The sequence below is a fragment of the Poromitra crassiceps genome (assembly GCF_964638095.1).
Source record: "Poromitra crassiceps genome assembly, chromosome: 10".
Lineage (NCBI taxonomy): Eukaryota > Metazoa > Chordata > Actinopteri > Beryciformes > Melamphaidae > Poromitra > Poromitra crassiceps.
Genome location: NC_139631.1, coordinates 25,378,601 through 25,399,900, shown reverse-complemented (window position 1 = coordinate 25,399,900; position 21,300 = coordinate 25,378,601). Strand labels below are relative to the sequence as shown.

The 21,300-nt window shown below is 45.3% G+C and overlaps 1 protein-coding gene across 1 annotated transcript; it reads left to right on the top strand.

Annotated features, from left to right (window-relative positions):
* Positions 1-207: 207 nt before the first annotated feature.
* Positions 208-21,300, top strand: fam81b (family with sequence similarity 81 member B; the record flags this gene model as incomplete). Its single annotated transcript, XM_083645357.1, has 8 exons — positions 208-218; positions 1,045-1,243; positions 3,251-3,369; positions 8,092-8,221; positions 9,512-9,618; positions 12,511-12,637; positions 13,615-13,801; positions 21,167-21,300. The coding sequence occupies 8 exons, from the start codon at positions 208-210 to the stop codon at positions 21,298-21,300; spliced, it is 1,014 nt and encodes a 337-aa protein (XP_083501483.1).

Here is a 21,300-nt window from a genome sequence, read left to right as displayed (position 1 = left end):
CCTTTCAGATCTGATGCCTGCAGTGCGCTATAGGGGCAGAAATTGACGCGCGTCAAGTTTAGCTCCCTGTGCGTTTTGGGCTTTAGCCATAAAAACAGTTTGACAGCTAGGCCGGATCTACCATATGGGCAACCTGGGCAGGTGCCAAAAAGCCGCCCCCCCCTCCCACACACACACACAGAACTATGACACAAAAGACCAGTCAGGATGGCGGGCAAGTGGGTGGCCATTGACTGTCAATGGTGGTGACTGGTGAGGCATTCTTTCTTCCATAGAGATTTTGTAAAATGCTTATAATTTTCTTTTTATACTTTTTCAAACCACGCTATAAACATATATTAAGAATCAGGAGAGACCATATAACATTTCACTTGGACAAAAAAAATAAAAATACGTCCCCCAGTTATCTTCACATTTCCCTTCTGCCTACGCCCCATCCACACAGCACACATCCACACAGCATGGGTAGTGGCCACGTACCGAAATTTCACACGCGGATCGCAGTCGCATCCCATCTGATAAAGGGAGACAGTTGATGGAATGAAAATAAGGTTGGGAACTACCAGCAACCTTTCCAGCACCGCTGTGAATCACCTTGATCTTATTATGCTAGATTCAATCAGCTTCTGAAAGGGACACAACTTCTATCTCCCCAGTTGATGGAATGGAAATAAGGTTGGGAACCAGCAGCAACCTTTCCACCACCGCTGTGCATCACCTTATTAAATTAATCCTTAATCCACAATAGCATCAGACAGGGTGACACAGCACGCACAGAGACATCAAGTCAATGTGAGATCTGCTTTGTGGATGGCCTGAAGGTTGGCGAGCCAAGACACCCCATCTTGTCTTTGTTAGTCTTTTGGGGCGAGTGAACGTTTTATTGGATTACAACCTTTTCCCCCCCTGATCTATTCTTTGCTTCCATCACAAAATGTTAACTTAATTTTGCATTTACAAGGCAACATACCCAGTCTCCCAGAATAACAGAGATCAGTAATCATGAGCTTGTAACTCTGTGCTGATCTTTCTCTGGGTCTTTAGGGCTGCTGCTGCCTTGGAGGGTGGTGTGAGTGGTCAGGAGAGGACGCTGGCTGTGCTGCTGGAGCAGGCTTTCAGGATCAAAGAGGAAGTGCAGGCCACCCATGGCTGCATCCAGGTGGAAGCTCTCTCCCGCAGGCTGCTGGAGAACCACATCCTCACCGTCACCCACATCGTCAAACAGCTCAGCACGAACATACAGGTACTGCATCCTCCTCATCATCACCCATATGGTCAAACAGCTCAGCACGGACATACAGGTACCACTCACATCCTCCTCACCATCACCCACATGGTCAAACAGCTCAGCACGGACATACAGGTACCACTCACATCCTCCTCACCATCACCCACATGGTCAAACAGCTCAGCACGGACATACAGGTACCACTCACATCCTCCTCACCATCACCCACATCATCAAACAGTTCAGCACGAACATACAGGTACCACTCACATCCTCCTCACCATCACCCACATGGTCAAACAGCTCAGCACGGACATACAGGTACCACTCACATCCTCCTCACCATCACCCACATGGTCAAACAGCTCAGCACGGACATACAGGTACCACTCACATCCTCCTCACCATCACCCACATGGTCAAACAGCTCAGCACGGACATACAGGTACCACTCACATCCTCCTCACCATCACCCACATGGTCAAACAGCTCAGCACGGACATACAGGTACCACTCACATCCTCCTCACCATCACCCACATGGTCAAACAGCTCAGCATGAACATACAGGTAGGGGGTAGGCTAGGCTGTGGCTAAGGTGTCAAGGGGTCAAATACTGTATTTCTTTGCTAATTATTTATGCAATCAATTGATGCACTGTAGTCAAGTATCCTGCGCCCTCTATATTTATCGATCCGTTTTGTGTCTCACCCCTTTCATTACGTGGATCAACGCAGAGCGAGTGTTGACAGTTAAGTGCCCCTCTGTGTGCACTGTCTGTTTTGTCAATGTCTCTTCGTCTTTCCCTCACCATTTCTTTCGCTTACACACGCACACACACGCACGCACGCACGTACGCACGCACGCACGCACGCACGCACGCACACACACACACACACACACACACACACACACACAGTGATTTGATTACACTTGAGAGAATTGGTGCAGAGCCTGGGGAAAGCCCCTCCAAATCTCATCAACCATGCACATTTTCTCTGTATAAGCAAAACATTTCAAATAGTGGCAGTGTGAAATGCTTGCCAATAATGTCACTCAGAAGAATGACTAGATATGAACTGCGCGGTGCAGGGAAATGAGTCTCATCAAACATGTCACTGCTTGGAGTCATATTTGACTGAGCACCTTATCACTCCAGACACTGATCACTTTAAAGGTCCCATATTGTGTAGTTTTCTGCTGTTTTAAACAGAACAAACGATACAAGTGATACAAGGCATCATTAGTGCAATCCAAACGGTCCATTTACACTCACATGGGCTGTCTGTCATTATCTGAAATTATTGATTCCTGGAGGCTAATAATTACAGTAATTATCTGCCAGTGAATGTTTGCATAAATAATAAGCCTAGCCGTTAAGTGAATACTCTGCTAAATCAGATAGAGTAAATGAAAGCATCGTTCCACAGCTCATTATTGGCCTTGAGTATAAGCCAAGGGCACGTCATCACCTTGATGCTGGTTACCAGAGCCCGACACACGTGAGTGGGCCTGTCCTGTAAACTCATTAGCCATGCAATTATTATTATTATGCAAAGGTAGCGTAGCGTGGCGTGACCACGACCAGATTATCTGGCACTTACTTTTCTCCCTCAGTTAGTACAAGTTAAGTTAAGTACACAAGGCAATCCGCCAACAGCATTTTGTTCCTTCACACCATTAACACTGGGGACAGAGAGTGAATTGGATAAAGGATGATCATTTATCATCCCTTATATCAGGTAAGAAAAGGGTCACCTTTTTAATTAAAGCTGTACATCACCCAATCCTTTCTCCACTATACATTTCCCTTCAGGTTTTCTGCTAGGATTCAGGAACAAAGTCGGGACCGTTCACTTAATTCTCTCTATTAGTGGTTTATTTCATGACAATTTAGCGAAAGATGCTTTTATACATTTTATATATATATATATATATATATATATATATATATATATATATATATATATATATATATAACTGTACTGTACTGTACATACATTAACCCTTTTGTTCTGAGCAGGCGTTGGAGAGCCAGATCGCCCAGAGGGACACGGTCACGTGTGGAACCTCGCTGGCTGTGCAGAGCCTCGAGCAGAGAAACATGGCTGGGATTGGAGATGTGAGAGGCAGAGTAGCCAGGTATGTGCTGCACATCAGGCCCGGGTCCGGTCCAATAGTGTCTGCAAACACTTAGGTGACAAATGGGCAGCACAACGTGACAAATACAACAATAACATGAGTCCCAGAAATGTTATATCATCTCACAGGCAACTATCTGAAAGTGAATTTACCTGTGACTGACAAATTGTCCTGATGTGAAAAACAGAACCCATCTGGTATCCCTATAGCAAACCCTATGTGATTTATTTACCATTTACCCAAGTCTGCCGCATGCAGCAACTTAACTGCACCTTCCTTGCTCGTATCCTAGGACATGTCTCACTGCATAACCATCATCCTCTGCGTCTGGCAGCTATTCAAAGTCTCACACACTTCCAGAAGCTAATTATTTCGTTCTCACTATAGAGTGAACTTTCTAGAGTAGACCCTGATTAGCACTGGCTCGTCGTTATCCTCTGTCTGAGGCTGAGCAGATAGCACTATTAGGCTGGATAGCTGAGGAGAGAGCCTGCTGCACGGCTTTTAACTTCAAACAAGAGATCTCATATTACGCCAATTTTATCCTCTCTGGCTCACTGGCTCACTGGCTTCCAATAAAATTCCAGATCCATTTTAAAGTACTGGTGCTAACTTTTAGATCCTCCTTGCATGGTCAAACACCCTAGTATATTGCTGATCTTATTCTCCCTTATACGACCAATCGGGCTCTGAGGTCATCCGAAGAAAATCGACTACGTCTCTCAAACCTGTTTTAATACCTGAGACGACTGCACCCAATTTATGGAATGCCCTGATCTTATCATTGCGATCCTTAAGCCCACCAACAATGTTGGCAGTTGTTGGAGAATGTTTGAGTGGTGAGCTATGGGCTAAAGGATTGAACACGTCGAATCTGACCAAACATCTCCAAACAATTCCAAGCAAGGACAGACCACACCACACCACACACCACAAACATCTGTGTTTGTCCGTGTTTGTTGTAGAATGTTTGATTGGTGTGCCATGGGCTTTTAGACCCTTTGAAAAGCAGCTGAAAACGTTCTTCAGACATGTTTTGGTTAGCCTACGACCTTTTGTTCCATTTTGATTTGATTTGCTCTCATTGGTTTATTTCCTCGTCTCTCTTTGTAACTGTTGTCCATACCGTCTGCATAGCAGCACTGTGCTGTTTGTGTCACTGCTATTGTTTACAATACTGCAAAGCACTTTGTGAATCTGTATCTGTGAAAGGTGATCAACTTTACTGACTGTCACCTCTTTCACCACACAAGCAGGAGTCGATCATTTGCATTGACTAAAGATAGGCGTGTTCGTGTTGCCAGGTTACAGAATTTGATTCCTTTTGAACATCCTAGGGCCGAGGCAATCACTGGTCCTGACAATTCCATTTCTCCATATATGCCACACGTATCAAACGCAAGATGCAGAAGGTGATGGCCGACCCCTCTCACCCCGCTAGCTCTTTTTCTAAGAGACTCCAGTCTCTTAAGTGCAGGACATCTCGCCTCAGGAACAGCACATATCCTGAGGCTGTCCGGTACTTGAACTCCGACGCACTTTTTACCCGCACTTTGAATGCAGACGGCAGTTGCACAAAGCAACAAAGCAACATACGCTGTAGCAGAATGCACTTTGTAACGGTTCTCACCATATTGTTTGAATGTATAATCTGGATAACTGTTTTTGCTGTTCTTATTTCTTTTCCTTTTTTATCACCTGTGTGTTTTCTATGTTATGTTTGTTTTTAGAGCTGCACTGAGATAAATTCCTATCAACTCTGTCAACATGGCAATAAAGTATTGAATCTTGAATCTTGATCAGATAGCCAGATCAAGCAGACAGTGGTAATCAAAGTAGATGTGTGAGTACAAAGGGATGGTATAAATAGCTAGGCGCTGTGATAAATCTTTGTGATACTTTGTCGACATCAGACACTAGCTTCACACTAGGCTGACCCTGTCTAGAGGGCTGCCCTGCCCCCTTCCCGCTGTGGACGAAGGGGAGGTCAGGGAATTGGTCAATTACTCAATGGAAAGGAGATTCATGGTCCTCTAAGTGCTGTCGAAAACCCTCTCCAACTTAAACTAATGACCTCTGATGGGCTATTCATGAATAAGCAACAAGCAAGTATAGCTAGTGTTTGGGATTTTCATCAATGGTAGTTATAAATGCTACTTCCATGAAGGAAACAGTAATCCGGCGCACACACATCCCCGGGTATGGATTAGTAGTTTACAGTAAAACACACGGGGTGATTTTTTCTCTTTCCTCTGAGAGTGGACGGCTGGCTGTTTGGCAGGTGATTCTGAGTTGATTGCTGCTGAGTGAGCCTGGCCCTGTGCAGTGAGGGAGCTCACACCAGCCTCACAATATCAACCACAACCAGTTCTCTGGAAAGACGGCTTGAGTTGAGATGTTAAAATGAATTGACATGAGGACGTCAAGGTCTCTCCATACATAGTTTTCACTGCGGCTCTGCATCTAATTCTCTGTTTGGATCATTTTTGTCCTCAGGATGAATATTTGTGAGAAGAATAAAACTTTGGATTAATACATCTGTCACATACTGTATGTTTGGCTTTCATTTAACTACTACTGCCCTGACACAAACACACACACACACACACACACACACACACACACACACACACACAACAGGGTGGTAAATCATTGCGATTGTAGCACTATAGCTGGGAGGATAGTAGATGTGTACGTACAAAGGGATGGTGAAAATATAGCCAGGTGCTGAGATCAATCTTTGTGATACTTTGTCGATATCAGACACTTGCTTCACACCAGGCTGACCCCTTCACACTCTGGACGTTTGTTTGGGAGGTCAGTGGAGGGAGAAGGCCAATTAGTCGTGAAGAGGAGAGGTGATTCATGCTCCTCTAAGGGCTGCTGAAAACACTCTCCAAATGAAAGTAATGAAGTCTGATGGGCTAGGCATGAAGAAGCAAGTATGCCAGTGGTAGGGTTTCTCATGAACTGTAATCCCTTTTAATAACTGGTGGATGGGTCTACTGGGAAACAATCCTAAAACTCACACTGGGTAACTAAATAATTTGCTGTAGTGTTTGGTTATTGAGCTTTTATTGTATTTACCACACCTACTATAGGTTGAGGCGATAGTCTCGTCATAGACGCTGGGTTAGCTGGCTCATCCTGGCTGGGGGCGTGGTCAGGGTGGGGTAAATCCCCCGTTCTATCCATTCAGCAAGTTAGAATTTAGCTGCTAGCCCAGCCCAGGCAGACACGATCAGGGATTCAACCACCGCAGTAAACGCACATCTGGATAGACGTCTTGTGTTCTGCTCTAGAATCCCCAAAACTGTAGTTAGAGCGGCAGCACCTTCCTTTGGTGAGTCAGCCCATTGAGATATATGGGCGGTTTTACCCCACTCGCGCGCCAGCCGTATAACATTTTGTGGGCGTTCCCACACACGCCAACTGTCTCTATGGTGACATCCATCCAAACACACACACACACACACACACACACACACACACACACACACACACACACACACACACACACACACACACACACACACACACACGCACACACACACACACACACACACACACACACACACACACACACACACACAGAGTCATATATTGAGCATTAGACAATCAATGTAAGTGACTTGACTACTTGACTAATATGGTTAATTTCCTTCACCCACAAATGGGTTTCTCTGTATCCCAGTGAAAGTAGTACAATGACATCATAAATTAAGTGTAGGAGAAGAGCTATCTCAGAGTTATACTGGTAAGGGCAGCATGGGAAGCTTAGGCTGATCAATCAGACTATACACACAGGACAGCTATTAGGAGGAAGATGTTATATGGGTAGCTGTCAAAAGAAAATTAGACCACAAACTAAGTCTGATTAGTGTTCCGATTGCGCCGTAGATGCTTGTGCAGATTTTTCTAGTGCCGACTTCAGTTGATTGGTAGCTGTGTTTTTGCTTGTGTTTTCATCAATAATTATTGGGCCGATATAAACAAATAGTATTCACTAGGAACGGGGCGATCTGCTTATCTCAAAACACGATTCGATACGCGATATGGGCTTCACGATTCGAAGCAACCCATGATACAATGTAATAAATAAAAGTTCTGTTTATTTGAGCGACAAATCTTTTTAGCAATTTCATTGGCTTGCTTGATTGTAAACAGCAATCTTTCTTTCTTTCGTGGGGACAGATACCTCTTATAGATGCCTCGACCCCTAGTGGCCACATCGTAAAGATGTCTTTGCAAAGTGCAAATACAGTCATATAATCTAGATGGAGAGCTTGTGAAACCTATTTGTGATTTGTACAGTAGAATAAAGTGGAGCTAATATCACAATACATTTTTCAGCCCCACAATAGTTATTGTCACATTTTTGTATTGCGAAATATATAGAATTTCAATATATTGTCACATCCCTCGCTATTCACTGTCAACATGTAATTTGTTTGTACACCATCCAAAGAAAAAGATTCAACTGCTTGGGATACAGTGTGGTCCGCTTATGGCTCGCCTTAATATGTAGATAAGGACACCTGTCTCAGCCTATGTCAGTCCACCTGCCTCATCTGAACCACCTGTGTGTTTGAGCGTGACTCTGTCTTCTTTGTCTCTCCATCACTTACCCATATCCCTGTCTTCACACCTTTCCTTTACACACATTCCCATCTCATCTTCATCCCTGTCTGCTACACAACACCTCCTGTATCATCATCCCAGGTGTGACGCCAGCATCGCCCAGCTGAGCGCTGATGTGAGCTCTGGGGAGAGGCGGCTGATCCGACTGCAGCGGGAGGTGACGGAGCTCAGGTCAGCTCTGGATGTACGCCTGAAAGAGCTGGAAGACAAGGTGAGAGACGGCGCAACATTACCAATGGACTTCTTGGTAATGGTGTTGTTCACACAGCACTCGCCTCCCTCTCTTGACCCCGTCCGCCTGTTGAGCCTGGAACTCATCAAGGGAGTGGATGATGTGCTCTTCTTGGTTAATCCACTAGGTAGCAGAAGTGGATTCAATTCATTTGAATGCTGCTTCCTTGAAGGGAACAGTAATCTGGCTTTATTTCAAACACACAGGGGGCTGAACTTTGCTGTTGACTCTGAGAGCGGACGGCTGGCTTTTTGCCCTGTTCAGTAAAGTGAGTGAGCTCACACCACTCTCCCAATCTCAACCACAAACGGTCTCTGAAAGGAGGCATAATTCACATAGGGACATCAAGGTCTCTCTTGCAGTTTTCACTGCCCCTCTGCATCTAATTCTTTGTTTTGATTTGCGAGAATAGTAAAACCTTGACATCATTAAGACATCTGTCACATACTTTATTATGTCTAAATGGCTTTCATCACTTGATTAAATCGAATGCTTCCTACTACTGCCTCACATTCACATGCACACACTGATCCAGCCTGCTCTCAGCTCTGTTGGTGGCACAGGGTGGTAAATCACTGTGATGGTAGTAGCACGTTAGCTTGGGAGCAGTGGTCAAGCATTGCCATAAAGATAATTGAAAATGCAGAAAAAGTGGGTCACTGCTGTTAGCACCAGTCCTGACTGGCCCACTGAGTGGTGCAGTGGGTCAGTGCTGTTAGCCCCAGTCCTGACTGGCCCACTGAGTGGTGCAGTGGGTCAGTGCTGTTAGCCCCAGTCCTGACTGGCCCACTGAGTGGTGCAGTGGGTCACTGCTGTTAGCCCCAGTCCTGACTGGCCCACTGAGTGGTGCAGTGGGTCACTGCTGTTAGCCCCAGTCCTGACTGGCCCACTGAGTGGTGCAGTGGGTCACTGCTGTTAGCACCAGTCCTGACTGGCCCACTGAGTGGTGCAGTGGGTCACTGTGTTAGCACCAGTCCTGACTGGCCCACTGAGTGGTGGTGCAGTGGGTCACTGCTGTTAGCCCCAGTCCTGACTGGCCCACTGAGTGGTGGTGCAGTGGGTCACTGTGTTAGCCCCAGTCCTGACTGGCCCACTGAGTGGTGCAGTGGCTCAATCCCATCAACTCAGCAGACACAGCTAGCTCATGGAGCCGACACTGCATGGGCACTACAGTGTGCAGGAGTCACATAATACTGTGTGTGTGTGTGTGTGTGTGTGTGTGTGTGTCTGTGTATGTGCGTGCGTGCGTGCACACATTCCTGTTTCCAGCTTTTTCAGGTCATGGGTGGACTGGAGGCCTCCATGGCAGAGCGTAGCCAGGGCCAAAAGAGCTCCTTGTCTGACCTGCACCACCAAGTTAAACAACTAGATGCGAGGTGAGCCCACATTAACAAAATGTACTGCATAACATTTTTAACATGTAGCAGGCCATCACTGCATACAGGCACACCATTATACATTGCAAAATTCCATACTTTCATTTCTTGGCTGGATTGAATTGAAGAAATGTGATCTCAGTGACTAATGTCAAATGTGTATCAGGCCTGGAAGAGAATGTTCCAATTTTCCAAGAGATTTGTCTTGAATTTACAGACTTCTCAAGAGGTGAAACTGAACAAATCTATTATTCAAACATTTCCTTACTTTCCAGAGACCCACACACAGTCTATCCCAGTAGTCCCTTTTCCACAGCTACTAAACTGAGTTTACCCAGCAGGGCCAACTCAAAATGTTGATGTGCATGTGCACAAAATAACTCTTTACGTTTATTTGATTGTAGAACTCATCTGATAAATAATCTGTTGGCAGCAATATGCAAAAGCAATGTGCACGCACGCGTGTGCACACACACACACACACACACACACACACACACACACACACACACACACACACACACACACACACACACACCACACACACACACACACACACACACAGACCTGGCATATGCCTCATTGACTGGAAAAACAGAAAAAGAAACCTTGAATAGAAGGAATAGGAACAAAGAAGGTCGAGTGAAGTGAAGTGCCACAGGCTTTAGAAAATTGAAAATTACCCACAGGAGAGAATTCCCAATGAGTCATTAGGTACTGTGTCTGTGTGCTAGTACTATACAGCCAAACAATATTTCACTCAGCATGTTCAAGGCAGCTGCCATCTGAGAAATCCTCAAGGATCATTCCCAAGACGTGAGTGTGTGTGTGTGTAGCACACACACACACACACGCTCTCCTGCCCTCTGAAAACCACATACATAGGCTACAACGTGGCTTTGTTCCCCCCCCCCCCCCACACACACACACAAATCAATACTGCCTCGATTATGAAGTGAGCCCAAGCGATCTTCAGTTAAAATCATCATTGTATTGTTTATAGCAAATTTAATAAAAGGTAAACTCTATAGGAAGAGAGTTGGCAGACAGACAGCATGTGTGAATGCCGCAGGCGTGCCAGCCGCAGCCATCACGCCACGCACACGCACTAGGTAGGTAGACGCGAGATGTGTGTCCCGGCCGTAAGTGAGCAGGGATGCAGTGTAAGTATGCAGGGATGCAGTGTAAGTGTGCAGGGATGCAGTGTAAGTGAGCAGGGATGCAGTGTAAGTGTGCAGGGATGCAGTGTAAGTGAGCAGGGATGCAGTGTAAGTATGCAGGGATGCAGTGTAAGTATGCAGGGATGCAGTGTAAGTATGCAGGGATGCAGTGTAAGTGAGCAGGGATGCAGTGTAAGTATGCAGGGATGCAGTGTAAGTGTGCAGGGATGCAGTGTAAGTGTGCAGGGATGCAGTGTAAGTGTGCAGGGATGCAGTGTAAGTGTGCAGGGATGCAGTGTAAGTATGCAGGGATGCAGTGTAAGTATGCAGGGATGCAGTGTAAGTGAGCAGGGATGCAGTGTAAGTATGCAGGGATGCAGTGTAAGTGTGCAGGGATGCAGTGTAAGTGTGCAGGGATGCAGTGTAAGTGTGCAGGGATGCAGTGTAAGTATGCAGGGATGCAGTGTAAGTGAGCAGGGATGCAGTGTAAGTATGCAGGGATGCAGTGTAAGTATGCAGGGATGCAGTGTAAGTATGCAGGGATGCAGTGTAAGTGAGCAGGGATGCAGTGTAAGTATGCAGGGATGCAGTGTAAGTGTGCAGGGATGCAGTGTAAGTGTGCAGGGATGCAGTGTAAGTGTGCAGGGATGCAGTGTAAGTATGCAGGGAAGTGTGCAGGGATGCAGTGTAAGTGTGCAGGGATGCAGTGTAAGTGAGCAGGGATGCAGTGTAAGTATGCAGGGATGCAGTGTAAGTGTGCAGGGATGCAGTGTAAGTGTGCAGGGATGCAGTGTAAGTGAGCAGGGATGCAGTGTAAGTGTGCAACCCAGTGAGTCCTCCACAAGTTTTTAGCTCTTTTTGCAACTGCTGCGCCTGTTGCTTAATGCACTTTTTATAAAGTTTTGTTGTGATGCTTTTAAATGTCCATTTTATTCTCTTCTTTTATTCTTTTATTTTCCTGTCAACCATTTTATGTGAAGCACTTTGAATTGCCTCTGTGTATGAAATGTGCTATACAAATAAACTTGACTTGACTTGACTTGTGTGTGACAGGCTATTGCTGTTAAGGTCACACTTAAGTTTAAATTATCCCAGAGAGAGAGCAACTCTGAATAATTATGACTCCCAAACAGTTCATGTAGAGGACACAAGCTCATTGGAAAGGTGAAATACTGGCAGAAAGTAAAAGCTCCTACTGCACTACTCGTTCACATACAGTAGCTTCATTAAGGTTTGAAGTGTTGCCACCAGCCACAGCAGCACATAAAGCATGATAAGTACAATCCTTTTTTATAACCTTTAATTCAGCCTATGCCTGTTTCTACTAGGTGATGCATGCTATATGCTCAACTCTTACCCATTCAACAAATACTTTATGGTTATATGGTTATGAACTGTATACTACTCTATTCAGATAACAGACCACAATGTATTTAACAATGTGAAAATGCCCTCAACTCCACGGGAAGTTTAAAACGGGTCTTCACATTGGTCTGGGGAAGTAACTGGTAGTTTCTCAATAACAGTCTAACTTTGTATGCAGCTACTGGCTAATGCCATGCTGCCCTGGCATTCCCAAGTCTCTCTACACAAAATAAAACAGGCTGGACATGTCTAACTATTGTCAAGGTGGTTTACACAACAACATGATAACAAGATGTTTCCAGGGAAAATCATGAAATATTCACACCCTGGAGAAAAAGTCTGAAACAACGTGTGTTTCTCTGTGCAGGACCTCTGGTGGACTGAAGGAGGCCAGGGAGCAGACAGACCTGCTGAGGAAGTGGACAGAGCAGCAGCTCCAGAGCGCTGTCCAGACACACACACAGGGCAGCCAGCAGCTCCTGCACCACACCATGGTACTGTACAGCCGCTGTTTGTTTGACCCATAGTGCTTTAATGATGCCCTATAGACAAAACAAGGTCTGGTCTGATGAAGAGCATGTAGCTCGAAACGCGTTACCACAAATACATCTGGAGAAAAGGAGCTCTGCGGTGTGCGAGTAGTTTTTATTCTTTTTGTCTCACTGTTCTAGTTCAGCTCAGCACCTGCCCCAACTTTGGGTTTTGGATGTGCGTGTCTCCCTCCTTTTTCACTATAGACAAAACAAAACACAAGTCCCAAGAGTTTACAGAATATGGTCAACTAAAGAATGTCTTTGCGTATCTCAACAACTGTGTTGTCTTCTGGTTTTCACACCTTGACAATCAGTGAATCAACTTGTGCGAGAGAAAACCTATTGTGGGTAGCACTGGCAATTAGAGCCCGCAGAGCAAAACGTAGCCAGACAGGCAAACAATTGGTGGATGGATAGAACAGGACAACCTTCACAGGTCTCGTCACATGCTCCAGCATGGAGTACAGACCCAGAGAAGGAACCCTCAGATGACATCTGATGAAAGGACAGGGCGACAACCAGGACGCCGCTGAAAACTAAAACTTGTCATTTAATTGTAAATCAAGTATTCAATCAAATTGTAAATCAAGTATACAGATGCTGAGAAAGCAAGGGAGGGCTGAGGGAGGAGGGATTTTGGCTTTCTGTGTGATTAAAGATGCTATATGTAGCATTTTTAAACACCAGTAGGCCTATACATACTGTACATGTATCATTCACAAATTAATTGTGACATCACACCATGATATAATTACGGCATCAAATGCGACAATACAATTGGTAAAAGTGATCAAATGCATAATGCAATGGCTGATGGTCTCATTTGTTTTCTTTAGTTTACAGCAGTGAAGTCATATCGGCCAGCCCTATAAGTGTACATCTATCTGTGTGTGTGTGTGTGTGTGTGTGTGTGTGTGCGCGCGCGTGTGTGTGTTCAGTTAGAGGCAGAGTCCAGAGTCTCTGAGCGCCTGAGTGCTCTGGAAGGCCGTGTGGAGCGCTGGGAGGCGGGCCCCAGCCAGGCAGAGCAGCTGAAACGCTCTGAGACCAAAGTCAACAGGAGGATGAACTCAGTGGAGAGCAGCCTTCACCAGGAGCTGCAGCTGCTCAAACACGACTACCACAAAGGTGGGTGAGCGCTGTCACTAGCTGGCGGTCATCACTGAGTAAACATGTGTGTACTAATATGTCTGTTGACATATACGTTGAAGAAAACTGCGCAAGTAAATAAACGCAGGAGAGAGAGAGACAGACTGTCCCGTTACAGTATAAAGGTGTTAATTCAAAACCTTTCCAACTCAAGATATGTAAGACAAAGAGGAAATTTGTATAGGTTGAACTTGTAATTTCAGCAAATACATACATTTGTGTAAATCTTCAAATAAGTCTTTAATGTCGATAGCCACAGTGAACACCTCTGACCTCTCAGCAGTGCCAGTGCCGTCTGCTGTGGCCAGTCAGGTCAGGTGCGCTTGTTTCATTGGCCGAATTTATAATCCATCAATCATTCATTTACACACCTAACACACATTGTTCCTCTCACTCCAGGCTTCTGGAACAGTTTTGATTATCAAGGAGCAAATGAACCTGATCAGAACGATCTGTGCCACAGAAACTGATCAAGCGAGTCAGGAGGATTCTATTGGGGATTGATAGCATATTGGAGACTGAGAGCCACCACAAGACATTCTGGCAAAAGCTGAAGAGGGAGAATGTAGCTTGGGAAATCTTGCCTACCAAGACAGTTAATAAGGCAATTGCTTTCTTCACCATCAGTTTAATGAATGTGCCTTTGACAGGCAGTTGAAGTACAGCTGAAGCAGTTTAGTTTTCTTATTTTGTCCAGTGAATGTGTAGTTTTTGAAAAGCATTGTATGTATGTCTGCATTTGCCAGTTGGCCAACACGATAAGAGCAGGGATAATAATGTGTTAATTCCACTACAGGAGAGAATTATGTTCTCAGAAATTAGGTAGTGTAGGTGGGGGATGATGTATGCATATATCAGCATCTTCATCGACAATTGGCAAAAAGAGTTGGATTAATTAATACACAGGACAAGATGTTACTATCCCTTGTGCCAAAATCCGAGGAAAAACACATTTAGAAGCCCAATCCAGAATAAAACAAGCTAACAGGCTAACAAACTAATAAACAAGACACAAATCACCAGTTACCTACCCTAGCCAACAGCAGTATGAAGCATGTCATTGGGGTTTTCAAGTGGGCACCTTCCTTCACCGACGTTTCGTTAAGTTAGGCCCACGACACCTCAAGAAGGCTTAACGGTGTAATCCAGCGTCCTGGAAACACCCCCCTCCATGCTACCACCGCACAACTGCATATTACCTCACTATCTAAGCCTAGCTATCCAGGTCGATTCGGTATGACATTCCTGACTACACCACCACTGTCAATGATTCAGCCCTGTTGATGCGGACCGTTAATCATGACCACCAACAAACAATCCCTAACTACACCACCACTGTCAATGATTCAGCCCTGTTGATGCGGACCGTTAATCATGACCAACAAACAATCCCTAACTACACCACCACCGTCAATGATTCAGCCCTGTTGATGCGGACCGTTAATCATGACCAACAACAAACAATCCCTAACTACACCACCACTGTCAATGATTCAGCCCTGTTGATGCGGACCGTTAATCATGACCAACAACAAACAATCAATCTGACCTTAGCGAGCTCCCCAGCTAGCATGTTTCCTCCTTATCCACAGCCATTCACTTGCTCGTTCTGCTGCCTGAGACATGTTGCTAACCGCAAGTTTCAGGCTCCGTCCCCGAATGCCCAACTCAGTTAGTAAGGCAATAACGGACTTTGCCACAAAACCACGGCAGCCCACCTCTACAGGCCGCACTCGAGCCCTCCAACCTCGCTGCTCTGCCTCTGCTGCCATTTCAGCATACCTAGCTTTCTTGCGCTCATAAGCCTCCTCAACTCGATCTTCCCACGGGACTGTGAGTTCGATAAAATAAACTCTCTTCTCTACCTCAGACCACAGTAACAAGTCCGGACGTAGCCGGGTGCTAACTATATATGCTGGGATGACTAGCTGTTCATTCAAGTCAACCCTCATTTCCCAGGCTCCACCTACACTTAGCTGCCCTAACTTGTGCCTGACCTTAATTGGTCTAATCTTTTCTCCCTCACGTACAAATTTGATCTGTCTATTCTCTTTGCTAGCAACTAGAGAATTTACTTCTAGCCGCTTTTCCTCAACTGCAGCTGCCAAACATTTCAACACCTGGTTGTGACGCCAGGTGTATCGCCCCTGGGAGAGACTGACCTTACACCCTGACAGTATATGCCTCAATGTACATACACTAGAACACAACGGGCAGGCACCATCCTCGCCCAACCACTGATTTAAGTTCTGGGGAGATGGCAGCACATCATAAGTAGCCCCTAGAATGAATCTAATTCTGCTGGCCTCCATGCTCCACAACTCTCTCCACTTCAACTTTCTCTTCTCTACACTCTCCCAGTTCACCCACTGTCCTTGCTTTGCCTGCGACACTGCCTTAGTACATCTTACTGCCTCCTCTTGCCTATGTACTTCTTCAACTACCATCTTCCTCTTTTCTATTACTGATGCCTTGTTCCACACAGGTTTCCCTATGCACAACCCTAAGCCTCCACGCCCATGCTGCACCTGACCTATGGTTGGATTATATCGGATATTGTCCACACACAAAATCCAATATGCATCCCCAATACATTATATTTAGATTTTGACGTTATTATGAATGAATTCTGTTACTTACAGCAAACTTAGATTCTGGATAAGCGTTAGTCCAAATTCAATAAAATCTCAGTGTACGTCACGGGACAGACAGATAATAAAATATACATCTCAGTGTGAATAAGTCATGGGATAGGCCCCAGAAAATATAGCCGCTTGGCTCTGCACCAAGCTTCCAGTGACACACATCCACATCTCATCGCTGTGCCAATTTGTTGCTCGTATCCCCAGAGACTTGGCACTCGATCTCAAGCCTTCTTCCCCCTTCTGTCTGTCTGTCTGTCTGTCTGTCTGTCTGTCTGCCTGCCTGTCTGTCTGTCTGTCTCTGCCTGTCTGTCTGTCTGTCTGTCTGTCTGTCTGTCTGTCTGTCTGTCTCTGTCTGTCTGCCTGTCTGTCTGTCTGTCTGTCTGTCTGCCTGTCTGTCTGCCTGTCTGCCTGTCTGCCTGTCTGCCTGTCTGTCTGTCTGTCTGTCTCTGTCTGTCTGTCTGTCTGCCTGTCTGTCTGTCTGTCTGCCTGCCTGTCTGTCTGTCTGCCTGCCTGCCTGTCTGTCTGCCTGTCTGTCTGTCTGCCTGTCTGTCTGTCTGTCTCTGTCTGTCTGTCTGCCTGCCTGTCTGTCTGTCTGCCTGTCTGCCTGTCTGTCTGTCTGTCTGTCTGTCTGCCTGTCTGTCTGTCTGTCTGCCTGCCTGCCTGTCTGTCTGTCTGCCTGTCTGTCTGTCTGTCTGCCTGCCTGCCTGTCTGTCTGTCTGCCTGTCTGTCTGTCTGCCTGTCTGTCTGTCTGCCTGCCTGTCTGTCTGTCTGCCTGTCTGTCTGTCTGTCTGCCTGCCTGCCTGTCTGTCTGTCTGTCTGTCTGTCTGTCTCAGCAGGCAGCTCTTATAAAAGACTGACAAAGAGAGAAGAAAAAGGGAATGGCTCACTCAGTAAATATAAGCAAGGGTAAAATTGTCTATCACCTCTCAGCCTCCAATATTGTCACTACAGAGTGATCCATCCATACCTCACTCTATTTTCAGTGGGATGAATAGATGGAAGGAGATTGTATGAGACTGAGAGAGGCGAAAAGCAATGAATAATTGATGAGGGTCGTAAATATTAGACGCAAGACAGGCAGAGAGAGAAAGAGAGTCAGAGAGAGAGAGAGACGAAGAGAGAGAGAGAGAGTCAGAGATTAAATGTCCAATCATTGTACAAAGAACTTTACCGTTCCAAATCACAGCTCACAGCCACTGGCTATCAGAAAATAATTTATAAGCAAAAGGGATAAACATTTCCATTAAGACCATTAGGAAGAATATACCAATTAAGGCTTGCGTGCATCTGATGCGAGCAGGTTGTGCGTGACACCAAAGCCTAATGACAGCAGGTAGATTAAGTATCATGATGATGTTTAATTAGGACCATAGGAAATTCTAGGCTTTGCAAACAGGGATTGCAGGGATAAGAGGAGAAAGAGAGAGAGAGGGTTGCACAGAGAGAGAGAGAGAGAGAGAGAGAGAGAGACTCACAAGAAGAAACTATGTAAGCAAATGTAACAGGTTTACAGCAACACTTCTGCAACTGTGCATCAGCACGACAAGACTCATCACAACAACACTCAACAATCACATAGAGAAAGCATGAGCACATAGAGAAAATGGCTCATTTCCACCACATTTTACAGCCCTGCACAGCTCGTCACCACTCGGCTCTATTTGTTTCGACCCGATGGATGTTTTGTTTCCACCGCTGCTGATCTGCCCCCGCCCACCCCCGCCCACAACTGGTCGTCATAGCGACCACATATCTGTCCTCCGCCTATCCACCTTATTTTTGGCGGCCATTTTGCCTTACGTTAAGTATGGGTTCTATTTCCGGTGTAACCAATTTAGATAACCCCCCAGCCCCTGACAAAAAAAACGTCTATGAGGATTTTACCCTTTTACAGCAGAGCCATTCTGCTCTACAGCCGTGTCGTTCGGGTGCTGGGATACGTAATGCATTGTGGGTAGTCGGCTACTAACTGGCTAATGTTAGCGGCTAGCTAGCTATGTTACATGGCAGTAAAACGCCACCAAATTGATTTAACTTTTAACCATTTCGAGCAACACACATTTCGAGTTTCCATACGGACCTCCAGCGTTGGTTAGTTGTTTATAACGTGACTATATTTATAACTTTTATAACAGACTCCAGCTTCCGGTTTATAATTCGGGTCTGCAGCCAGAGTATAACAAAGGAAATGGCAAGCGGCAACAATGAGTCACGTTAAACCGGACCTTGTACCCACGCTTCTTTTTTACAGTGGGGCATTCAAAAATAAATTATGTTAAGTAGGCTTTAACATAACGTTAAAATTAAATCCATACACAGAACTTTTTAACTGTTTATGAAATACTGGTGCCTCTAAATGACCTACAGTGTACATGGGCAAATGTGACAATCGGCCAGGAGAATGGATATCACTTTGTTGTTAGTCAAACTCACATGCATGCGCTGCGCGAGGGACGGGGGTTGCGCAACAGAGTGAAGCCTCTACCCCGGCGGCCTCTCACCAGGCAAGACCGCGGCTTCACCAAAGCCCCGCCTGCGGCCTAGCGGAGCCGACGCTGCACTCAACTACAAGGGCTTCCTGAGCAGCTGACTTTTTCTCTCTCAAAACAATTGAAACCCACCGCCATGTTAAAGCTGAGTAAGGAGTCGATTTTATTTCACCAGAGGCGAAGGCAGCAACACAAAAGACTGATGGAAAAACATAACAGAAGAGAAGGTAAGCCCCACTAAACTGGTATGCAGCATTGCATTGACAGTCATTACATAGAGTAAACACGATTCTGCCTGACCAATCAGTCGTCTACATTGTGAACCCGGGTTCACAGCGCTAGAACCTCAACAGAGCAGGGACCAAAAGCAGCACGACTCAACCCCGACTCAACCCGGGCTGTCCACGTTTTTGATCGGTGGAATGAGACAAAAAAGTGAGACGAGCTGGGCGGGGCCGCGTTGATACCAGCGGTGGAAATGGGCCATAACAGTACAGAGTGAGGCCAAGCACCGGCAGCAGAGCACTCAGAAATGACAGCAAAAACAGCGTTATATCACGTCAACTCAAGACGTCACAAAACTGACCTAGGAAGATCTTAATTCAGCACAAACAGAAAGTGTAGTAAATTAATGATTTCCCATACCTTTAGACCAGTGATACTCAACTTGCGGATCGGGGGCCAGATGCGGGCCGTGATAGGGTGCAGAGTGGCCCCCCGACCATTTTCTAATTCACAATGAATACTAATGTTAAATCAAGTTTGACTGAGTTCCAGCTAAATTGTCAATATGGCCGTCTGCTTGGTGCCCAAAAACCTACAATCCACTACAGAAAAATGTATATTAATGTTTGTTTATTAACTGGCCCCTGGCCTCCTGTCATTTTGCAAAAGTGGCCCCCGGACAAAGCAAGTTGAGTATCCATGCTTTAGACAGTAAATAGAAGCTTCCTGTTTTTCTGAGTTGCATAATTCTCGATAATTCTGGAGATGCTGACTTCCTGGGTGTTCTCTGTCTGTAGTAAGGATATGACCAAATGTGAGACTCTTGTCCGATGTCTTGGTCCTGAACCATCATTGGACCAACACAATGTTACAGAAATTAACAGTTGTGTATGTGGCATGAGTGAGTGGAGAGGACATTACATGGTCATTACACAGATATCATACAATCATGAGAAACATAAACATAAAACCGAAATAATCTTTTTCTTTAACATACTGGTAAGGGACTGTCCGATATTTAGTTGGGGTGGGGTGGGGTAAAATATGATATAACTATATAAGGACTTTTGAAGCATTTTCTGAAAATAGCGTTAAAAAAAACACATTTATGCTTTGAAAATCATAAAAGTGGTCCTCATTTGTGAAGATTAAATTGCTGAACACAAACTTCACTGTTTCATAAACTTTTGTTAACCATCCTTATTTCATGCATTTAACCAAATTTCCCATACAAGAGCCGGTAGTGCTAACATCCAGGTCTTCCGGACTCATTCCTGCAGTACTCTATATGCCCTCGCCCTCCTGTCTCAAAATAAAATACCTTGCCCTCCCCAGTACTGACAATACAATCAAAATACCCTCCCCCTTTTTCACCCCACCCCACCTAAATATCATACAATACCATCCCTAAGTATTTCAATAAATCATAGAAACACTATTCCTTTACTGTTGTTTTCCTTGGGTCAAGCTGCATCTACCCATGGAGGCCCCGCCCATTTCCACCCTTGAGGTTTGCCCCAATTTTGAATTTAGTCCAAAATGACTGCTCCTCCTACAAATTTAGCTTAATCTTCACCAAACCATGACACGGGCATGTCTGGACTGTCCTGCACAAAACCTCTGTCAGGGTTTTTTTTTTTTTTTAAGTCTGTGCCGTTTTCATATAATCAAGTTGCAAAGTTTGGTGGGTGGAGCATACTTCACAAAAAAGTCCCACTATAAACCATCTTATCTGTGTTGTTTTACATTTGATTGAAAAATGCTTCTGCCAGATTAAAGACAACAGATCATTAGGTGATGATGACTGATGGGTTTTTTCTCTAAACGTTGCACGGTAGTTGTTTTCCTTGTTAGGTCAGGTGTAGCAGTGCCTGGCAGAGATCTGCACTCTGCCGAGTGCACTTTTCTACTAGTTCTCTCATTTGTCACCTCATTTGCACTTATATATCATGTTGTTCTATACACTCACCCTCTCTTTTGGACAGGGTTCAAGTCTGTCCACGATGCCATTGAGTCCCTGAGGCAGATTGGTGACATCAAATGCCGCCTGGACAAAGAGAAGCTTCAGAAAGACATCAGACACATTCGCAGCAAGGCGGTGGAGCTCAGGGACCTGTGA